Source organism: Curcuma longa, chromosome 20, assembly GCF_044706935.1.
Source record: "Curcuma longa cultivar G26 ecotype Majalengka, Jawa Barat chromosome 20, ITB_CL_G26_1.1, whole genome shotgun sequence".
NCBI classification, from domain to species: Eukaryota; Viridiplantae; Streptophyta; class Magnoliopsida; order Zingiberales; family Zingiberaceae; genus Curcuma; species Curcuma longa.
The window spans coordinates 4,771,149-4,789,855 of NC_133880.1; the positions used below are offsets into that span (position 1 = coordinate 4,771,149).

An 18,707-nucleotide genomic window follows, 5' to 3' on the forward strand; every position below is an offset into this window, starting at 1 on the left:
AGGTATCTCCTCTCTTACCTATCACATCAAGTTCTAGGGGGCTTTTAATAATTAATTATGGTTAAGTAAAAAATGTGTCATTCACATTGAATATCAGCATAAGTTTGGATGATACCGTTGCATAATATGAGATTGATCTGCACAACTTAGTAATAATTTACAATTTTTAGTTTTGGATAATTTTTGATATTTTAAATTAAAATTTTAAACTTATAAAAATAATTAGATATATATATATATATATATATATATATATATATATGTATATAATCTGATACACCCGTGAACATTCAAATTTTTTATTTTTATTTTATTATTTAATATTATAATTTAATTCTTAAATTTTAAAAATAAAATTCTAAATGACCTACGTAAAAAAAAATTCCTGCAGACTTGCAGTCGTGTACAGTTGTTCACCGTGGGTTGCGTAGAATATTATATATATATATAAAAGTTACTAACTGTTATTAGTTATATCTAATAAATTTTTTTTATCCCCGATTCGTCTCCCGATCTCGTCGCCCCTCACCGCCGCTCGTGGCCGCCGCTCGTCGCCGCACCTCATAGCCGTCGCTCGCCGCCCAGGTAAGATATCGCCTCTCCCTCTCCTTCTCTCCCTGTTGCGTTTTGGTGCCGATCTGGTGTTGAAACGGTGTTTCGGTGCCGATACCGTGTCGGAACGGGAAAACCCGCTGGTGGTATTGGTCGACACCGGCAACCTTGGTCTACAGTTTGTTTATGTACACTGAAACTGTATTATGTTTCGTATGAATGAATTGTTCTGCTGGTATCTAGGTTTTATTGACATCATTTTTTCGTACACCTGACGTAATTATAGTTTGCGCATGTAGGAAGAAACAGTATTCGGTTTGGTACTGCATTATGTTGATGTCTAGGTTTTATTGACATCAATTTTTTGTAAACCTGACATTGCTACAGTTGTGTGTGTAGGCAGAGACACTGCGTTCTGTTTCATGATGCATTTTTCTTCTGATATCTAGGGCTTATTCTTTCATACTAATTTAGTAACTTACCCTTCATAGGATACTAATGGTACAAAATTGCATTATATATTTCTTATTGCTCTTTATTTACCTTTTGTCTCACTTCTCCGTCTCTTCAAGTAATCACAGACTTGCTCTCTGATTTCAAACAAATCTGCAACAATGAAGGATGTGATGGGAGGGGGTGACAAGAGTGGGAGCTTCCCAATGGATCCAAACCTTCCTAGATGGGTCTGCCAGAATTGTCGCCATCCACTTTGCATCGTAGGGGTCGAGTCCTATGCGGACAAATTCTTCAATGATGCCTCACGCTCTGGTTAGAGTTTTCTGCTTCTCTTAACTTCTTTGATGTGCATATATGATTCTTTGGGTATCTACTGGATTCTTTTTTCCTCCTTTGTTCGGTTCAAAATATTCGAACTATGTTAGAGCTCCCAAGTGTCATAATATGGCCTGCAATAATATTATCTTAACCTGAAACTGTTTCTGGAAATTGATATTCTCTCCTTGTTTGGGAAGGGCTAATGAAAAAATTTTCTCAGCTCATAAGTGCTTCCTGTGTTACATTGATTACTTACATTTACCTCTTGGATATGAATTTCTCCATAAATGTGTATAGGCATGCAGGCGTCATCAGTTCAAGGCAGTCTTATGGTTTCTAGCCCTATGGATCATTCTTTTGTTGTGCTACCTAAACAGAAATTTCAAAATCATGGAGTTCCTCCTCGCTTGCGTAGTGGAACTTCTCACACTGACAGTAACCAATCTGCAAAGGAGATTGAAGATTCATATGTTGTATTACCACCTTCAGCTGCTTCAATGTATAAAAGTGAGACAATTCCTGAAGGAGGTGGAGCCCAAATGTCAGCTCAAGAAGGAAACCATAGCAGTGGTTTGCAGGTTAATAGCTCAGGGTTCCACTCTAGCATAGTCTTGAAAAGGGCATTTGATATTGCCACTTCCCAAACTCAGGTACTATGGTTTAATAAACTTTAATTTAAATAGATTGGCGTACTGCTAGTTTTGCAGCTTCTTTAACTAGTTGATGACTTGAAAATCTACTGTTGGTGTCATCGAGTTGTCCTGTTTATCATGTTCACAGAATTAAGCTTTTAATTTTGTTGTCTTTCTTTCTAGGTGGAACAACCTCTTTGCTTGGAGTGTATGCGGATGTTGTCAGATAAACTTGAGAAAGAGGTTGAAGATGTGAACAGAGACATTAAAGCCTATGAAGCATGTCTGCAAAGGTCTGAGATTGAGTCATTTGATGTTCTCAGTGAGGCTGATTTTATGAAGGAGAAAGAGAAGGTAAGGGTCAACTATCTCATCTTCTTGACTTGTTCATTGTGTCGCATTACTATTTTAATTGAAGATATTTCCAACTCCCCTTTTTTTTGCTATCCCTTTATTAGTCTTACCTTTCTATGAGCTGAATTGAATCTCAACTTTATGATAATTATGGGTGCAGTTAATTATAAACTAGTTATTTGTTCAAGAACACAATCAATGCAAATAAGTTGATTGAGGCCCTAACCTAATGTTGAATCTTATCTATCCTTTAATGCTGGAACATATTTTTTCCATCTTACAACCTTTTTTTAAAGAGTTTTGTTCAATGAAACATCTAAGGAGAGTAGAAAGAGAATATTTGGTGTTTGTGCCACTTTGAGTTTATGCACGATTTCTTCTCAGTATATTTATTAAGAAGGGAAGTTTTTTTTTTCATGCTTTCACAAATCAATTCCTTTATGCATATTTTCTGAATGACTTATTAGCTTTTAAACATTTTGAAATTGTTTCTGGTCAAAACACACTTCTAGATTGAGGAAGAAGAAAAAAAGCTTCAAGCAGCAATTGAAGAAGCTGAGAAGCAGTGTTTGGAGGTCAAAGCTGAGTTGAAGGAGCTAGAAACAAAATCAGAACATTTTAAGGAATTAGAGGAGAGGTATGCATTTCGAGTTTCCACTTTTTGGATTTTGTTGTTTTTCGTTCTTGGTCTATTCTTCCAAGTGAACATAGAGAGTAATCTCATACTGAGAACATAACTTACAATGAGTAATATTATTAAACTGAACGATGATTAACATGGGAGGAAAGAAATATTCTTATACTGAAACAGGATTAGATCAAAATTTAGAATAAATCTCCTATTCTCTAATCATATAATTGCCAAATCAAATACTACCTTAATTAATTGATTTTCCAAAATAATATAAAAGGATATACCAAAATATTTTATTTCAAAGTCTAACACTTCTAGAATATTAAATCCCTAATCTGCATTAGAACAACAATAAATGAGGGAGGATTTGATGAATAGGAGATTGAAATTTTACTTATTCTTTGTGAGTTAGCATGATCCAAGTATTGTATCTGAATTAAAAATTCTTTGCATTCAGTTGTTTTTTCAGTTTCTTTGCCTAAAGATTGTTTGACCTTTCTTCCTCCCTTTACTCTTGTTTTAAACATTCATCACAATATATGCATCTAATGGTTGCATCTCATAAGAGTTTCTGTCAGCCAAAACTATATTTTGTTTAAAGAGTGTCAGACATTTCTACATTTCTTCTATTCACCCTTGTAGGTGATAGTATACATAAAAAAATGTATGTGATGTTGATAAGTAGGTGGATCAAATTTTGATTTAATTCTGATGGTTGATGAGATTATGTTCATGAAGTGGTCTTGCTATATGCTAACATCAAGGAAAGGATTTACACTGTTGTGCATGATTTTTATTGATCTACAATAAATTTTATCCTATAATTGTTTTACAATTGTTGTGGTGAACTTCAGATAGTATGATAAATGATATGTCTTTTTGGATACTTAAATAGTTTTACAGTTTTAGAAGTATTGGAAGTGTATCTAATGAATTTTCTTGCAGATTTACATCAAAGTCTAAGTTTCCTATTTTCTATTTGATGGTGTATGTCGTCTAAAGTTTATTACACTAGTTGATTATAATTAATTTAACTAAAATTACTGAGACAAATTTTAGAAACTAAAACATCTGAAGGCAAAGTTTTAAAAAACATATGCAATCAATATATGATTGATCCATTGCATAATGCAAATGCATTGTGTGGGTGTTTTGGTCCATATATTCAAACAGATTAAAATTATATATATTGATAAAAGTGTAATATAATTAACAAAGTATATTAATCAACCTTCCAATCCATAATTCCACATAAAAAATCTATCAAACATAAATTTGAGACACAACAAATATTAATCAGCAATGTAGTAGATCATATGGTATAATTCAACACTTGCAAATCAAGTGTTAAAGGTAACATTTATAAGTTACCATGTCAAAAACATAAATTTATAAAATTATTTTTTCAGTAGCAACAGATAACGCAAGGGAGCTTTGGCGCAACGATAAAGTTGTTGCCGTGTGACTTGGAGGTCACGGGTTCAAGTTGCTGAAACAACCTCTTACAATGCAGGATAAGACTGCGTACAATGAATCCATTGTGGTCTGACTCTTCCCTAGGATCCCGCATTGGCATGAGCTTCATGCATCGGACTGCCCTTATGCATTTCAGTAGCACAAGAACTATTCCATCTTCTAGATGAGAAAACTATGGTAAAATTCCTCACTATTTGAGAATGGGTTAGCAATGGGTTGGCACAAGTTATAACTAGGCTTTATATGTTCTTTGGTTCTACCAAACTCATCTAGGCGTTAGTTCTTTGGTTCTACCAAACTCATCTAAATGGAAAACAATTTCAATTTTTTGGTGCTTTGCATACATGGGTAACATGTCATGCATGCATCCATATATGGCTCTCTGCCACTTATGAAGCTATAGTTGTCAAAATCAGCAATCCTGATATGGATTGACCAATTCAGATTGGGATCATCGACAAGAGCCCATCTTATTCTAGCTGACATCTTGGATATATGTTTGAGACAACAAAACACCATAGATATCACCAAAAATCCGAAACCTTGTTGAAAATCGACCAAATAGTGAGAATTGTGGAAAACTTGTTGATTCTCTGCCGAATCTTGTTTGGATCCATCGATAGCAACTCAGGAGTATTTATGTGAGGAGGAGAAGAAAAGGAAAAGAAAAACTATGATGTTGATCACAAGGATCATAAAGCAATGAGTTACACCTAATCATGGATGTTGCAAATTAATGATACTTATTGATTCCTTTAAGCGTCGTGGTTGACTGCGCTTCCAAACACATTCGCCTGCCATTCTGAGGTTGCTCCAGGATCAAAAATAGATCAGCCACAACACTGCTACCTAGCTGCCTTCAATTGTTGAAAACACTGTCACTGCTATGAAGACTTCCACTCCCAGTGCAATCTTCCAGCTCTCTTTTACACCTAATCATGACCCTTTATAGGAAGAAAGGGAGTCTTAGACAGGCCAGTAGGCTCCCTTTTGCCAAACGGAACCCCATTTGATTTTAAAAAGAGTAGTCTTTAAAGGGAAACTGAGAGAAGGGGTGACACTAAAAGAATAGAAGTCATAGAAAAGGGAAGCCAAAATGGGTGAACATTAAAAGACTAAAAGGATCAATCCTAAAGAAAAGGATCATCGCCAAATTGAAGATCTCTCTCTTGAAATGCAATACTCCAATCTTCAATCCAGTGCATCACAACATCAAGTTTCTGAACGCTAGTGTCTAAGTGTCATAGTCAATTTTATTTTATTATTTGCTTTTCTAGTTTATGTAACAAATGGACATTGGTAATATCCATATTCTAACATATTTAAAATAGATGAATAATAACCTGCTGTCCTACTATACATAGATCCTATCCTTTAATTGAACTCTATATAGTGCCATGTCCTAGCAATACTCAATTCTTGTTTCTTGGATTGGTAGTACTCCTATAAACTTATACTTTTGAGTGCTTTTTTATTTTAGTTTCTACAGCAAAGTAAACATCTCATGTTTATTTTATTTTATTTCCTGATCATATTAGGTTGTTTTGGAGAACTGTTCCAGCCTCTTTGAATTGGCATATCATGCTAATTTTTCTATTTCCTTTTAATTATTATTTATGGTAATGTGAATAACCATCCATTTTTTTGTTGTTTCCTTCTACAGATACTGGCATGAGTTCAACACTTTCCAGTTCCAGCTCATATCTCATCAGGTAGTTTCGTATAAGAGCCTAAACTTCAAAAGTATTTTGCACTGTTATCAAATGCAATATTTGATAAACATTTTTATAATTGTGATCATCTACAAAATATGGATAATTTTTATTTCCTTTGCACTGTGCTTTGGGGAGTATCTTTAAATTATAGGTACAAACAGAATATTTTGTCTTAGTGTTTGTAGTTATACATCCTGAAGCCTATACTGCATAGCTATGGTCTTACACCTCAATTTTTCTCACTATTTGATAGGAAGAGAGAGATGCTCTATTGGCAAAGATAGAGGTTTCCCAAGCGCACTTGGAATTGCTGAAAAGAACCAATGTGCTAAATGATGCATTCTCTATTTCACATGATGGGGAATTTGGAACAATTAACAACTTTCGACTTGGTCGGCTTCCTAAGATACCGGTATGCGACAAACAAACAGGTGTTTCTTTATTGTCTTCTTTATTTGGTTCTTTTATTCACTCCTCTTTCCTGGGCTTATTCAAGATTTTGAGTTGAAAAAAATCAAATTGCACACTAGAAAATACTTATGGTCTACTCTTTTGCTTGATCTTTTTTTCTTTATGTAAATTTTGATTTCTAGTGTTGAATTTACTCTACTGTAAAAGTTTATTTTTTTTAATTTTTGTCATATTTCTCTGGCACTATCTTATTTGGCATTTTCCCCTAGGTTGAATGGGATGAAATAAATGCTGCTTGGGGTCAAGCGTGCCTCCTTCTTCATACTATGGCTCAAAATTTTCGGCCAAAGTTTTTGTATCCCTCAAATATTCCTATGGAATTATTTTGATTGACATCTCATGGTTGATTCTATGTTTTTTATATTCTTGCTTATGAAGTATTTGAATATGTGATTGTGTAGAATTTCATTTGGAATCGCAAGACAACATTAATACATTAACAATTAAGCTTTTTCCCATTAGGTAGGGTCAGCAATATGGATCCTCCTACTCCATTAGACTCTAGCAATCTAACGCAACCCTCAACCAGCATTGATGATCAACATTAATATCATTTATTTTTCACAAGCATTTGTGGATGAGGGATGCCTATTCTGTAAAATTCTAGTTTCATTTTATGTTTTCTCAAGGTAGTAGTTGGTAATCTTCCATGATGAAATCTATTTGCAACTAAATTTTGTGAACACTGATACCTCTGCAGAAATGAGGGATTCAGGGATGATAAATGTAACTTTGATTTCTTCCAACTGATGTCAAATGAAAGTCTCTCAGTTGTCACATCCAATGACAATGTTTCATGGTTTGTTGTCTTTTCTACCATCAAATGACTCTTTCAATATGTCACCCACACAAAAACATATTAATGTAAATATACTAGTGAGAACTGATGTAGTTGTAGATTTATCATTTGAGGTCCAGTTTGTCTTGTCATAATGCCATTTTCCGTCGGAAACTTTTGTGGAGAGAATTGATAATATGTAAACCAAAATGGAAGTATATATTCAACCTGGGAAGATCTAGAAAGGCTTATGAATTTTCCTTGGGTTTGGTGACAGTTGGGTTGCATACAACAAAAAAGCTTTTTTGATGACTCGTAATATTTACCATTTTGCAGTGGGTTTTCTTGAGCATATGTATCATAGTTATATTCTACAGTCTGAAGCAAAAACAAATCCATTAACTCTAGGAAAATTTGCAGCTACTTTGTGACCTTTTGGTGGTATAGTGTTGCAATTGAAATTTGTTTGCCATCCTGCCTTTGATGTTTCTTCTTACCAATTTTCTTGATGTCAGACAAATGTGTCGAGAAGATAATCTGCATGGATATATGCTACTACTTGGTTTTATTAACTTATTTACTGTAGATATCGAATCAAGATTCTTCCCATGGGAAGCTATCCCTGTATTATGGATAGCCACAATAACACATACGAACTGTAAGTCCTCACTGCTAGGCTTCCATATCTACTGTTTTTTGCTTCTATACAGATGACTTTATTTTCACAATGCTTATTGTTTTGCTTCTTTTTGTCTATCAACGTGAAGAATATTCTACTTACATAGTTATAATTAGATGGAGGAGTTGGGAGTGGGATTAGGTTATGGTTTCTTTTTTTATCCTTAGTGAAGTGCTCAGTTATTTTGTGTTTGAATTAGTTATCCTTTTTGATAGGGTAAATTATGTTTTTTCTCATTAATCAAAATTTCAACAATGTAATTATTCAGCATTTAAATTATCTCAACCTTAAACCATGTAATACTACTAAATTTACTATTTTATCATCAGAATACATGTGAAAGTAACAAATATTAATAATACTTCAGTGACAGATCATTCATTGTCGTAATTTTAAAGCATGCTTTGTTGACAACAAAAAAGACATTCTCTAAATCAATTATCATCCACAATATTGAATTTTATCAATAATTTATATTTTTTGACATTTCATTTGACAGTACCATTACTAAACTTTAAATAATAAATAAATAAATTCAATGCTTAGTTGAATACTGACAAAAAGTTTTCATCACAAATACAGTTGTTTTTGACAACTTCCTCGATGAAATGTTATGGTGACAACAAACACAATATTTGTCATGGTTAAAACTTTTTTTTTTTGTAATGTCCTCCGACTCCTTTACTGGAGACCTTGAATTTGAGCCCATTGCAAACTCTTACCTCTCATTGTATATCCACCTTTCATTGCAGTAGTAAAGAAAATCTCTATGGGATTGAAATGTTTTAATTTGTTTAATTTCTCCCTCCTACCTTTCTCTTCATACAATCTGGCAATTCATGAACAATAGCTCTAATACCAGATGATGGATAACTTGCTGAAAAAAGAAGAGTAAGCCCTCCAAAGGAAAAGAGATTAAAGATTTAAAAGGGAGAAGAAGATTGTTAAGTGGCCACTAAAGTAATAATGCAAAGCAATCACATCCTAGATAAGAACTCACAAATTCGCTACACATGAGAAGGAACAAGTGATATGAATCATGGCAGTAAGCTCAAATTGGAAATTTCAGTAAGCAACTTCATCAAAAAAAATCTTCCCCTTGCATCATAGTTATACCTTTTTCACATTCAGATGATTGCATGCCTTAGCAAACATTGAGTAAGGACATTAAAAACAAAAGGAACTAAGTGCTGAACATTAAGGAGTAAGGACATTAAAAACAAAAGGGAGTAAGTGCTGATATTGGAGAAAGGCAAAGGAAATACTGGCAGCTTCTAAAGCAAGTAAATACTGACAAGTTCTGAAACAGAATCAAATTCATTAACATGGTGACTGATTGACATGCCACTTAAAGTAAAATCTGGAAGGTTAAATCAAATTTCAACATGGGATGGTCCACTTGCTCTTCCAGGAATAGCGCTTTGCTTTGTTAGCCAAAATTTTCTTTTTTTTTCTTTTTGAAACTATAAAGGGCCTTATGGGCTTGGTTTGAATCAGCCAATGCATCAGATAGGTTCCGTAGTATCTGCTGTTTTCATTGTAATTATTTTATTTATTACAATGTTCCTTTGCCTTGACAAAATCTTGTGCTAGTATACGCTGGCTTCTTTCCTCCTAGCCTTAGTTTTTGAAGTTTTAGTGCAATTTATTTGCAAGAGAGTTTTGATGTTATTGTTACTTTAGCAGGTTTGGTCCTGTGAATGTGTTCTGGAGCACTCGTTATGACAAAGCAATGACTTTATTCTTGACATGCCTCAAAGACTTTGCTGAATTTGCAAATCAGAAGGATGTGGAAAAGAATATACCACCAGAAAAATGTTTTAAATTGCCTTACAGGTAGATCTCTTAATTAGATTGGTTTGTTCATTACAGTTTCCACCCAGAAATTACGTAGCTATAAGTATAATAATTGGTACAGTTGTTTTGGTATCATCATTCTTTAAATTTAAATTATTAATTAACTATATATGTATTTAGTTAATAGTTAATCAAACTTAATTAAGTTAATAGAATTAGTAAGATAATTATTAACAATTATTTTAAATTGTAACTCTAATCATCATCAATAATTTAAAGTATCAATTAATTATTAATAGTTAGTTATTATGTTTTAGTGTTTTTTAACTAATTCTGATCCCACTTATCTCATTGATCCGATATGATCCGTACTTAGATTTATTGAATTTTCAATACTGATACTAACACCCATCGCCTACGTACACGCAAGTTCATCTGTTTCCGTTCCATAGGATATCCACATCCATTCTTCAGCATCTTCTCGCTCTAAATCACCAAATTTCTTATGAGAACGACAATAAAATGTAGGCTGTCCTGGGCTTTCATTTCACCCCTGATTCTTCTGCAGAAATGAACTACTGCAGCATATGAAAAAGGCAGAAACTTCTGTGTGTTGTGCACTTCTATATATAGCTTGATCAGTTATTATGTAGCTTCGGTTGAACTTTACCTTGCAGTTTTAGAAATTGTAAGCACCTAAGTGAGTCATAAAATTACTCCTATATATAGCTTGATCAGTTCTGATATTTCTGCTTCTGGCGCACTGTATTTAGCAGTTACAGAGATTGGCATAGTACTTGACTCATAATATATCATTTGATCACTTGTGGTATTTCTGCTTAGGAATTTGGATGCACCATTTGGCACTTTTAAGTTGGCTCGGTACCGAACTGATGGGTTTTTTCTACACAGGATTGAGAATGACAAAGTGGAAAGTTACACGATCACCCAAAGTTTTAACAAGCATGAGAATTGGACCAAAGCTCTCAAGTACACTTTATGCAACCTAAAATGGGTCCAGTATTGGTTCATCGGCAATTCTGACTTTCAGCCCCGTTCAGCAGTTTCTTCTTCGCATACTGTTCCAGTCACTCGATCTTCACACCCCAAGCAGTCTGGCAATCATAAGAGCTGATCTGTTCATGCAAAGGCCTGGGAAGGCCAAGATAAACATGTAGTTTTTAAATTTGGTGTACAGTGTCTTGATTCTTTTCCTCATAATATTGAAGATATAAATCACTACCATGAATGTAAATACTTGCTAGAATGGTGAATGTGGTAATTGAAATGCTTTGGTTTATCATACATACAATACATATACATATATTTATTTCTCATTTTACGATGAAATATTTCCATTTCTAATCAAATATGGCGGTTTAAAATTTAGGCTAAATTGTTAAATCTATTGTAACTTTGCAGCAAATCTATCATGTTGTCGAAACTCTATCAAATTCTGTTACATGACATGCCAAATTATCAACTGAATTTCACGTGAACTCTCTTCACATCCTTTCTATCAACGAGCTTTTCTCCAAGCATGCCAATTTCTTATATGAGAATTTTTTCAAGATGAAGGATGATCTATGAAGATGAGAGGTCGATGATGTGAATTAAGGTATGAATAGTGTGGATCGGCTAGGAGTGAGTAAAAATTTAATTAAATCGATCGAATTTAAAATTTTATTTGGATTATTTTAAAATTTTAGTTATTTTTTTAAATTTATTTTTTAAAAAAATTTATTAATTCGATTCGGTTTCAATTTTAAAATTTCTTATTCGGTTAAATTAAATAAATCTAATTAACCAAATTAATTAAAATAAAAAAATAATTTATAAAATTTTAAGTTAGTAAATTTATAAATTCCTAACTAATTGATAAATTTTTTATAATATTTAAAAATTTTGATTATTTCAGTTAATTCAGTCAAAAACTGAATTAATCGATATTTTATCGGTTCGGTTTGTTTGATTTTTATTTAAAAATTTGATCGATTCAGTTAGTTTAAAAAAATTCAGTTCAATTTGATTTTGATTAATTCAGTTTAGTTCGATTTGATTCAATTTTGATCGAATACTTAGTTATAGGATTGACAATGGGATTATGAAAAATAGAAATTGAAACTAATCGAGGTTAAGATTTTAATGTTTTTTATAAATAATTAATGAGAATTAGGATCCTTGTATATATTTTTTTTTAATCTTATGCATTTATTAACTTTTAAATTCTATGATAAATTTATTTATGATATGTTTAGTAATCAACAACCCAAAAGGGGCCCATAGGCCATAATGAAATTTTCCAAACGACAAAATTGAGAAATTTTGCCCTAATATATTCTCCCGCCGCCGAGTCCGATTGCCAGCGTTTTCAGTACAAAAGGCCTCTCTCATCTCTTTCCATTCCTCTCAACTCCGACAATCTACTTCAAGCCTCGCTTCTTTTTCGGATCCCGTTTGCCGCAGGATTGCCGGAGGAGGGGGAGGCGAGCCGGCCTCACACCGAACTAAAAGGGGAGCAAATCTTGAGGTTAAATTTTAAGAGATCTGCACTTTTTTTCTTCTTAATATGCTTTGAAAATGCTACAAGAGTTGTGATTGTCAGTGTTATGTTTTAGTTTTTCTTAGTTTACATTAGAAAAAAATAATCAACCAAAATATTCATATGGACTGCTCTTAAAGTTTTTGTCAGATCAAGCAACCTAATGTTGAAATTTTGGCAAAACTAGATCGATTGTTAGCAATTTTTTTTTTCATATTACGAGTTTGTGGTTGTGATATGGTATACTGTCTTAAATACTGAAGGGGGGCAATCGATGTTCCTGTCCAGGGTCGTTTGGGTGGGAATTGCAATTTCTCCCTGCCCCATTCTCATTGCTTGCTTGATTTGGTTTGTTGCCCATCATACTCACTGATTGCAATTGTAGCTGGTGGTTAAATGGGTGGAAGAAACACGAACATCACGGTCAATAGGTGTTTTCTTCCCTCTTGTATCTCTGTGTGATCTTATCTTCTTATTTGAAGCTTGGTTCTACTCGGGTTTGAAAATTTTTGGCTTCAATGGGACATTTAAACATGGTATCAACCATTGATGGCTAGGGCTTTCCCTTGGAATATATGTTCTAAGGCCTATCATCCCTGTTGCTCCATTCCATTCCATGGAATGCCATTTTGTTTTATCACAATGCAAGGGGCTCCTCTTTCTCATAGATGTGAACAACACCATTATTTTGTGGTAATTTCTTGGAAAACATGCATTTCCAACAAAATCATTCTTGAAGGAAACACATAACCTAGAAATAACTTAACTTGAACACTAATTAACTTCAACAATAGAATAAAGGCACAATATCAAGTTAATTCTTCCATTCGGTAGATCAAAGTTGGACAGGGCATGATGTCCTTCTTTTAGCAGATGAAGCAGGGTCTACCATAAGGATTAGTAATAGCTACCGATACGTCATCTCCATTTCATAACATGAACTACCTTTCTATTTTTTGCACTTTGCTTATCTCTATGCCATAACTTAAAGTGGTTTTGTTTTCCCCTTTGGAATGTATTCCATTACTGCAAAATCTATCATTGAGTTTTATAGCATTGCTTTTTTCTCTTTGTTTTGTTGTATTCATTATACTATCCAGTAGAATCAACAAGTGAATTGGTGTAATTGTACCACCAACATTTAAAGGAAGGATATGATGCATGAATAGTAAAAGGTCTGAGTAAGTAACACTGATAGCCATGATAAGGTTACTTCAATGAAGAGGACTGCTGCCTTTGCTCAAGTTTTAGCACTGTGGCTGTCGCAACCTCTTCTACATCAAGTGCTTATGCTTATGCATGGCAATGGGTTGGAAAAAAAATCGTGGGCTGCATTTTAATTATGAATGCTGGCCTAGACTTCTCCCTATAGCTCCAATGTGATTTGGTAATCATGTCATGGCTATCATGTTTCTTTCATGATCAAACTGTCAACTGATCCTTCAACTTCTTCACAGACACTTTGGTTCCTTGATTATCATCCAACAGTATATCTACCTTCCTAGTCTATATTCCTCTATGCTATTTCTCTTAATAGTCATTCTGGCTTTGCTAATTAACCTCCTGCATAATGCAGATGCTGTATATGTCTGCTAATGTGAGTGTATATGCAGTCGATATGTTTGTTTTGAATAATAATATGTTGTATTGACAATAGTGTACAATATTATGTATCAAAAAGTATGAGTTCATATAAAACTTCAGATTAATCAACTTAACCAATTAATATGAATAAAATTTTTGTCACTCAATGTTTAAATCAGTTAGCCTAACTAATTTATAATTTCATATGAATAATCTATTACTTTAAGCAATACATGTAATACAGAAACACTACCTGACAAAATCTTGGCTGTTGACCTAAGCATTAAATATAAGAGATGCTTGTCTAATCAATGAGCAGATAATTTGATGTACAAGTTTATTCGGATTGTCTTCTGAATCTCTTTTTTGGCCAAATGTCCTTAATATGACTAGTTTTTGATGTAACTATTTTCATATATGTGCCACTGTAGGGATTAGAGTAATTTTTAGTTGGATAAATTTTAATTGAAAAAAACAGCTGATAATTTCAATTGGTATGTTGGGCCAAATTGAATAAACCATTGTAGTTTATCTTTCAACTTCAGTCCATCTGATGTGTTTTTATTTCTACTATTGCATTCCTTTGCATCTGCAGTGAAAATTTTGGTGGTTTTCTGAATCTTATGAAAATCAGATGATTTTGAATGGAATAGATGTGACTACTCTTGTATATCAAATTGACCTTGAATGAATTATTTTTCAAAATTAAGGAAAAAAGTAAACATTCCAGGACTGAGCTGATGTTGGTTTAATTTTGTGTAGATTTTTTCTTGAATATTGTTAGACATTTGCTCAAATTGGTTGGATATTTGCATGCTTTAAGCTCCTTACTAAGCTGATTGATGTCTGTCTGATGCAAGACCGACCAATTACAACGATGGATGAACCCTCCAATGTGAAGCCAGAAAAGAAGAAGAAACCAGTGAAGCAAAAGGCTGCCGTAGTCGAAGTCAAGGGGGACTCTACAGGCGGCAAAGAAGCAACCAATCTATCCAAAAGGCCACGGAAGAGATCCAAACCAATCCTTCAGAGCGGCGTTTCCCCATCTGATTCATCGCTCGATCCTTCTGGATCAAGCGATGAGTACAGGGCGTTGAGACACAAGTATCTGCTGCTGGAGGAGGAAAACTTCTCACTGGATAGGGAGCTCGATGAGGTCGACGCAGATGTCAAAGCTCTGGAGGATGAGAAGTTCGCTCTGCTGGATCAGCTTGTTGTCTTGGAAGGTCTCGTCCAACCTTCTGAAATTAAGCGCCAAGGGGAGCTGTGAAGATTATTACCATACTCAACTGCTAAATCCTCATCCAAATTAGTAATTAACCTTAAGATAGCTCATGATGGATACATGATTTCAGGAAAAGCCCATGATGCTTAGTAGTTGATTGTAAGATAAGTTTTCTTCTGATGTGTGAATTCTCTCTACCTAGATCCATTCTTGGGTTTCCAATTCATCTGGTCTATGGGTGCAAACGAGTCTAGGGGTGATATTCAATTCGAGCTTGAAACATATATATATATATATGATATTCGAATTCGATGAGTCGAATCGAATAATATAAAAATATTGATATTTGAATTCGAGTTTGAAACATATATATATGATATTCGAATTCAATTCGAAGTTTGAAAATATTAATAATTTTGAGTTCGAAATATGATTCGAGCTCGAGTTGGATTCAAATTATTCGAATCTTAATTCAAGTAAAGTCAAATTTTAGTTTGAATTGTCTTAAATTATTCGAGTTTGATTCGAATTATTCAAATCTTAATTCAAGTAGAATCAAACTTTAATTTGAAATGTCTTAATTCGAGCGGTTCACGAATAATCGAGCACAATATTTATTCGAATTCATCAAAAAAATTTTCAAACATGTTCAAGTTCAGTTCGAATTTGATAATTTTGAATACGAATCAAATATTATTTGAGTCGGTTTGAAAAACTTACGATTCGGTTAGTTCGTTTGCACCCCTGCCTAGCTGGTCTCTGAGTATTTTGTATGTGGATGTGGAAAGTATATCTAATTTGGTGGCTTGTGCGTTTCTTTACGCCACAGCTTCTGCTTCTCCAGTTTTTCTTCCAAGCTTTGCCCGATTGCTGACCTCCAATCTCTTCGAAGCTATGCACACATGTCTCACCGGGAATAACAGCAGCAAAATGATGGAGAGATCGCGGCAGGCTCTGGGATTCCTCTTGATTTGCCTGCTGATCTGCCTTCGACTGGTTTCTGCTTTCCGCCGGCCGCCTCCGGGGAGGGTGATCCAAACGGCATTCGAGAAATCACGTTCGCACCCGCAGCAAGTGCATGTGTCGGCGGCGGGGCGAGACCAGATGAGGGTGTCGTGGATCACCGGCAGCCTGCACTCGCTGTCGCTGGTGGAGTACGGGAAGGCGCCGGGTCAGTACGAGGCGTCGGCGACAGGGGAGGCCACTTCGTACCTTTACTTCTCTTACCGCTCCGGCAAGATCCACCACGTCAAGATCGGCCCGCTCGAACCCGGCACCGTCTACTACTACCGCTGCGGCGGAATCGACGACGAGTTCAGCTTCAAAACTCCGCCTGCGACTCTCCCCGTCGAGCTAGCCATCGTAGGTAATCAGTCGCGCAATTTAATCTTCTTCGTGCTTCGCGTCTGTCTGATCACGAATTTGTTTTCAGGGGATCTTGGGCAAACAGAATGGACAGCGTCGACGCTAGCTCACATCGGAAAATCAAGCTACGACATGCTCCTTCTGCCCGGCGACCTTTCCTACGCAGACAGCCAGCAGCCTCTTTGGGACTCCTTCGGCCGCTTCGTCCAACCATACGCGAGCCGGCGGCCGTGGATGGTGACCGAGGGCAACCACGAGACCGAGACCATCCCAATTCTCTACCCGGACCCTTTCGTCTCCTACAACTCCCGCTGGCGCATGCCCCACGAGGAGAGCGGCTCCGCCTCCAACCTCTACTACTCATTCGACACCGCCGGCGGCGCCGTCCATGTCATCATGCTGGGCTCCTACACCGACTTCGACTCCGGCTCGCCGCAGTACGAGTGGCTGGCGGCCGACTTGGCCAAGGTCGACCGGAGGATCACCCCCTGGCTCTTCGTGCTCCTCCACGCGCCCTGGTACAACACCAACGCGGCGCACCAGGGCGAGGGCGAGAGCATGAGACAGGCGATGGAATCGCTGCTTTACGGAGCGCGAGTCGATGCTGTCTTCGCCGGCCACGTCCATGCCTACGAACGCTTCGTGAGTTTATTAATTGAATCCTCTACAGCTTCTTCTTGCTTCTGTTTTATGTGATCGAATTGACGCAGACGAGGATCTATAACAACAAGGCAGATCCTTGTGGGCCGGCGTACGTAACCATCGGCGACGGAGGAAACAGAGAAGGGCTTGCACTGGAGTAAGTAGAGAATATAGCTAGCGAATCCATCTGTCAAGAACAATTAATCTGATAGATTTGTTTGTGGAATTTAAAGGTTCGACCAGAATCACAAGTCGGCTTCTCTGTCGCTGTTGCGCGAGGCGAGCTTCGGGCACGGGGAGCTCAGGGTGGCCAACGCGACCCACGCTCGCTGGACGTGGCACCGCAACGACGACGCTTACTCCACCGTGCGGGACGAGGTGTGGCTGACGAGCCTCGGCGATGGCGCCTGCGGTGTTGGACGCGCCGCCAGAATCGGAGGAGCTTCAGCCAAGCTCGAGCTTTAGGGAACAGTAGGAATTAATTAATCGTGATAAAATTTTTTTTATTTGTTTAAAAAAATCTATATATCTTCGCACAATGCTTTCACTTAAAAAAAATTTATATACACCTTCTATTTTTAACATCTCCAATTAATATTGTTGGAATGTGATTGCGCTTTGTAATGAAAGATAAAATCTGTCATTTCAATAATTTTACACGATCAATATCATGATTATTTATAAAAAGATAAATAAAAAAATTATAGTTAACTACTATAAGAAAAGATATTATTTCAGTTTCATAAATATGTTATGTAATAATCAACTTAATCATATTTCGAAGACAAATGTGATTATGCTCAATTCACCATTATATAGACAGATATAGTCATACCTTCATAGTGCTATGGCAATAATTCATTAATCATGGTGGGAAGAGAACTCGTGAATAATTAAAAAAAAAAAAGAGGTTTTCTTCCTTCAAAAGCAAATCGATTTCAGGTGCAAAATTGACACGCACGCAAAATTTGCATCTTTAAATATAAAACAAAATAAAAGGTCTCTCAAACAAAGAAGAAGAAAAAAAAGTTCACAACTTGACCAAAAATTTTCACAGAGCTTAATTGTTCCTTCAAGTTTTAGAAAAAATTTCTACATCTCAATCATACATGGCCCTAACTAATGTTAGTCGGCAGCATAATTTGCGCTCGATTACGTCTCTTTCGTGATTAGTTGGATCTAATAATGTGTTAGTCAAGAACAATTAGTGCCTATCACACATTGCAATCCTTCCTTCCCTTTTCCTCCCCTTTTTTCGGTATTTAAATTTTCTAAATTTTCTTTTGAATTAATTCAAATTAGGCAATCAAAGAATGTGTGTGGAAAAAATAAATATTAAAAAAAACATGAATTTCGGGTATCTTGTCCCTATTCTTCTGCCACTATTGAACAATTAATAATTAATAATGTGGACAAATTATTGGTGGCAGTGGCAGTCTATAATTGCGAGGTGGGATCAAATGCACCTGCATGAACATTTGCCAAGC

At 35.6% G+C, this 18,707-nt stretch overlaps 3 protein-coding genes across 5 annotated transcripts; all 3 read left to right on the forward strand.

Annotated features, from left to right (window-relative positions):
• Positions 1-528: 528 nt before the first annotated feature.
• Positions 529-11,172, forward strand: LOC141813834 (beclin-1-like protein). 3 transcript variants are annotated; one of them, XM_074701823.1, is made up of 11 exons: positions 529-585; positions 1,134-1,320; positions 1,624-1,976; positions 2,142-2,312; positions 2,825-2,949; positions 6,086-6,134; positions 6,391-6,549; positions 6,818-6,903; positions 7,973-8,044; positions 9,749-9,901; positions 10,775-11,172. In XM_074701823.1, the coding sequence occupies exons 2-11, from the start codon at positions 1,167-1,169 to the stop codon at positions 10,995-10,997; spliced, it is 1,545 nt and encodes a 514-aa protein (XP_074557924.1). In that variant the 5' UTR covers positions 529-585; positions 1,134-1,166; the 3' UTR covers positions 10,998-11,172. The 3 variants fall into 3 exon arrangements, with proteins under 3 accessions (XP_074557924.1, XP_074557927.1, XP_074557926.1); XM_074701826.1 differs by having other exon boundaries at positions 9,752-9,901; XM_074701825.1 differs by having other exon boundaries at positions 567-585; positions 1,125-1,320.
• Positions 11,173-14,841: 3,669 nt separating this feature from the next.
• Positions 14,842-15,456, forward strand: LOC141813264 (uncharacterized). Its single transcript, XM_074701199.1, has one exon. The coding sequence runs from the start codon at positions 14,842-14,844 to the stop codon at positions 15,256-15,258; it is 417 nt and encodes a 138-aa protein (XP_074557300.1). The 3' UTR covers positions 15,259-15,456.
• Positions 15,457-16,129: 673 nt separating this feature from the next.
• LOC141813796 (purple acid phosphatase 22-like) lies at positions 16,130-17,685 on the forward strand. Its single transcript, XM_074701778.1, has 4 exons — positions 16,130-16,579; positions 16,646-17,220; positions 17,289-17,377; positions 17,454-17,685. The coding sequence occupies exons 1-4, from the start codon at positions 16,144-16,146 to the stop codon at positions 17,683-17,685; spliced, it is 1,332 nt and encodes a 443-aa protein (XP_074557879.1). The 5' UTR covers positions 16,130-16,143.
• Positions 17,686-18,707: the final 1,022 nt, after the last annotated feature.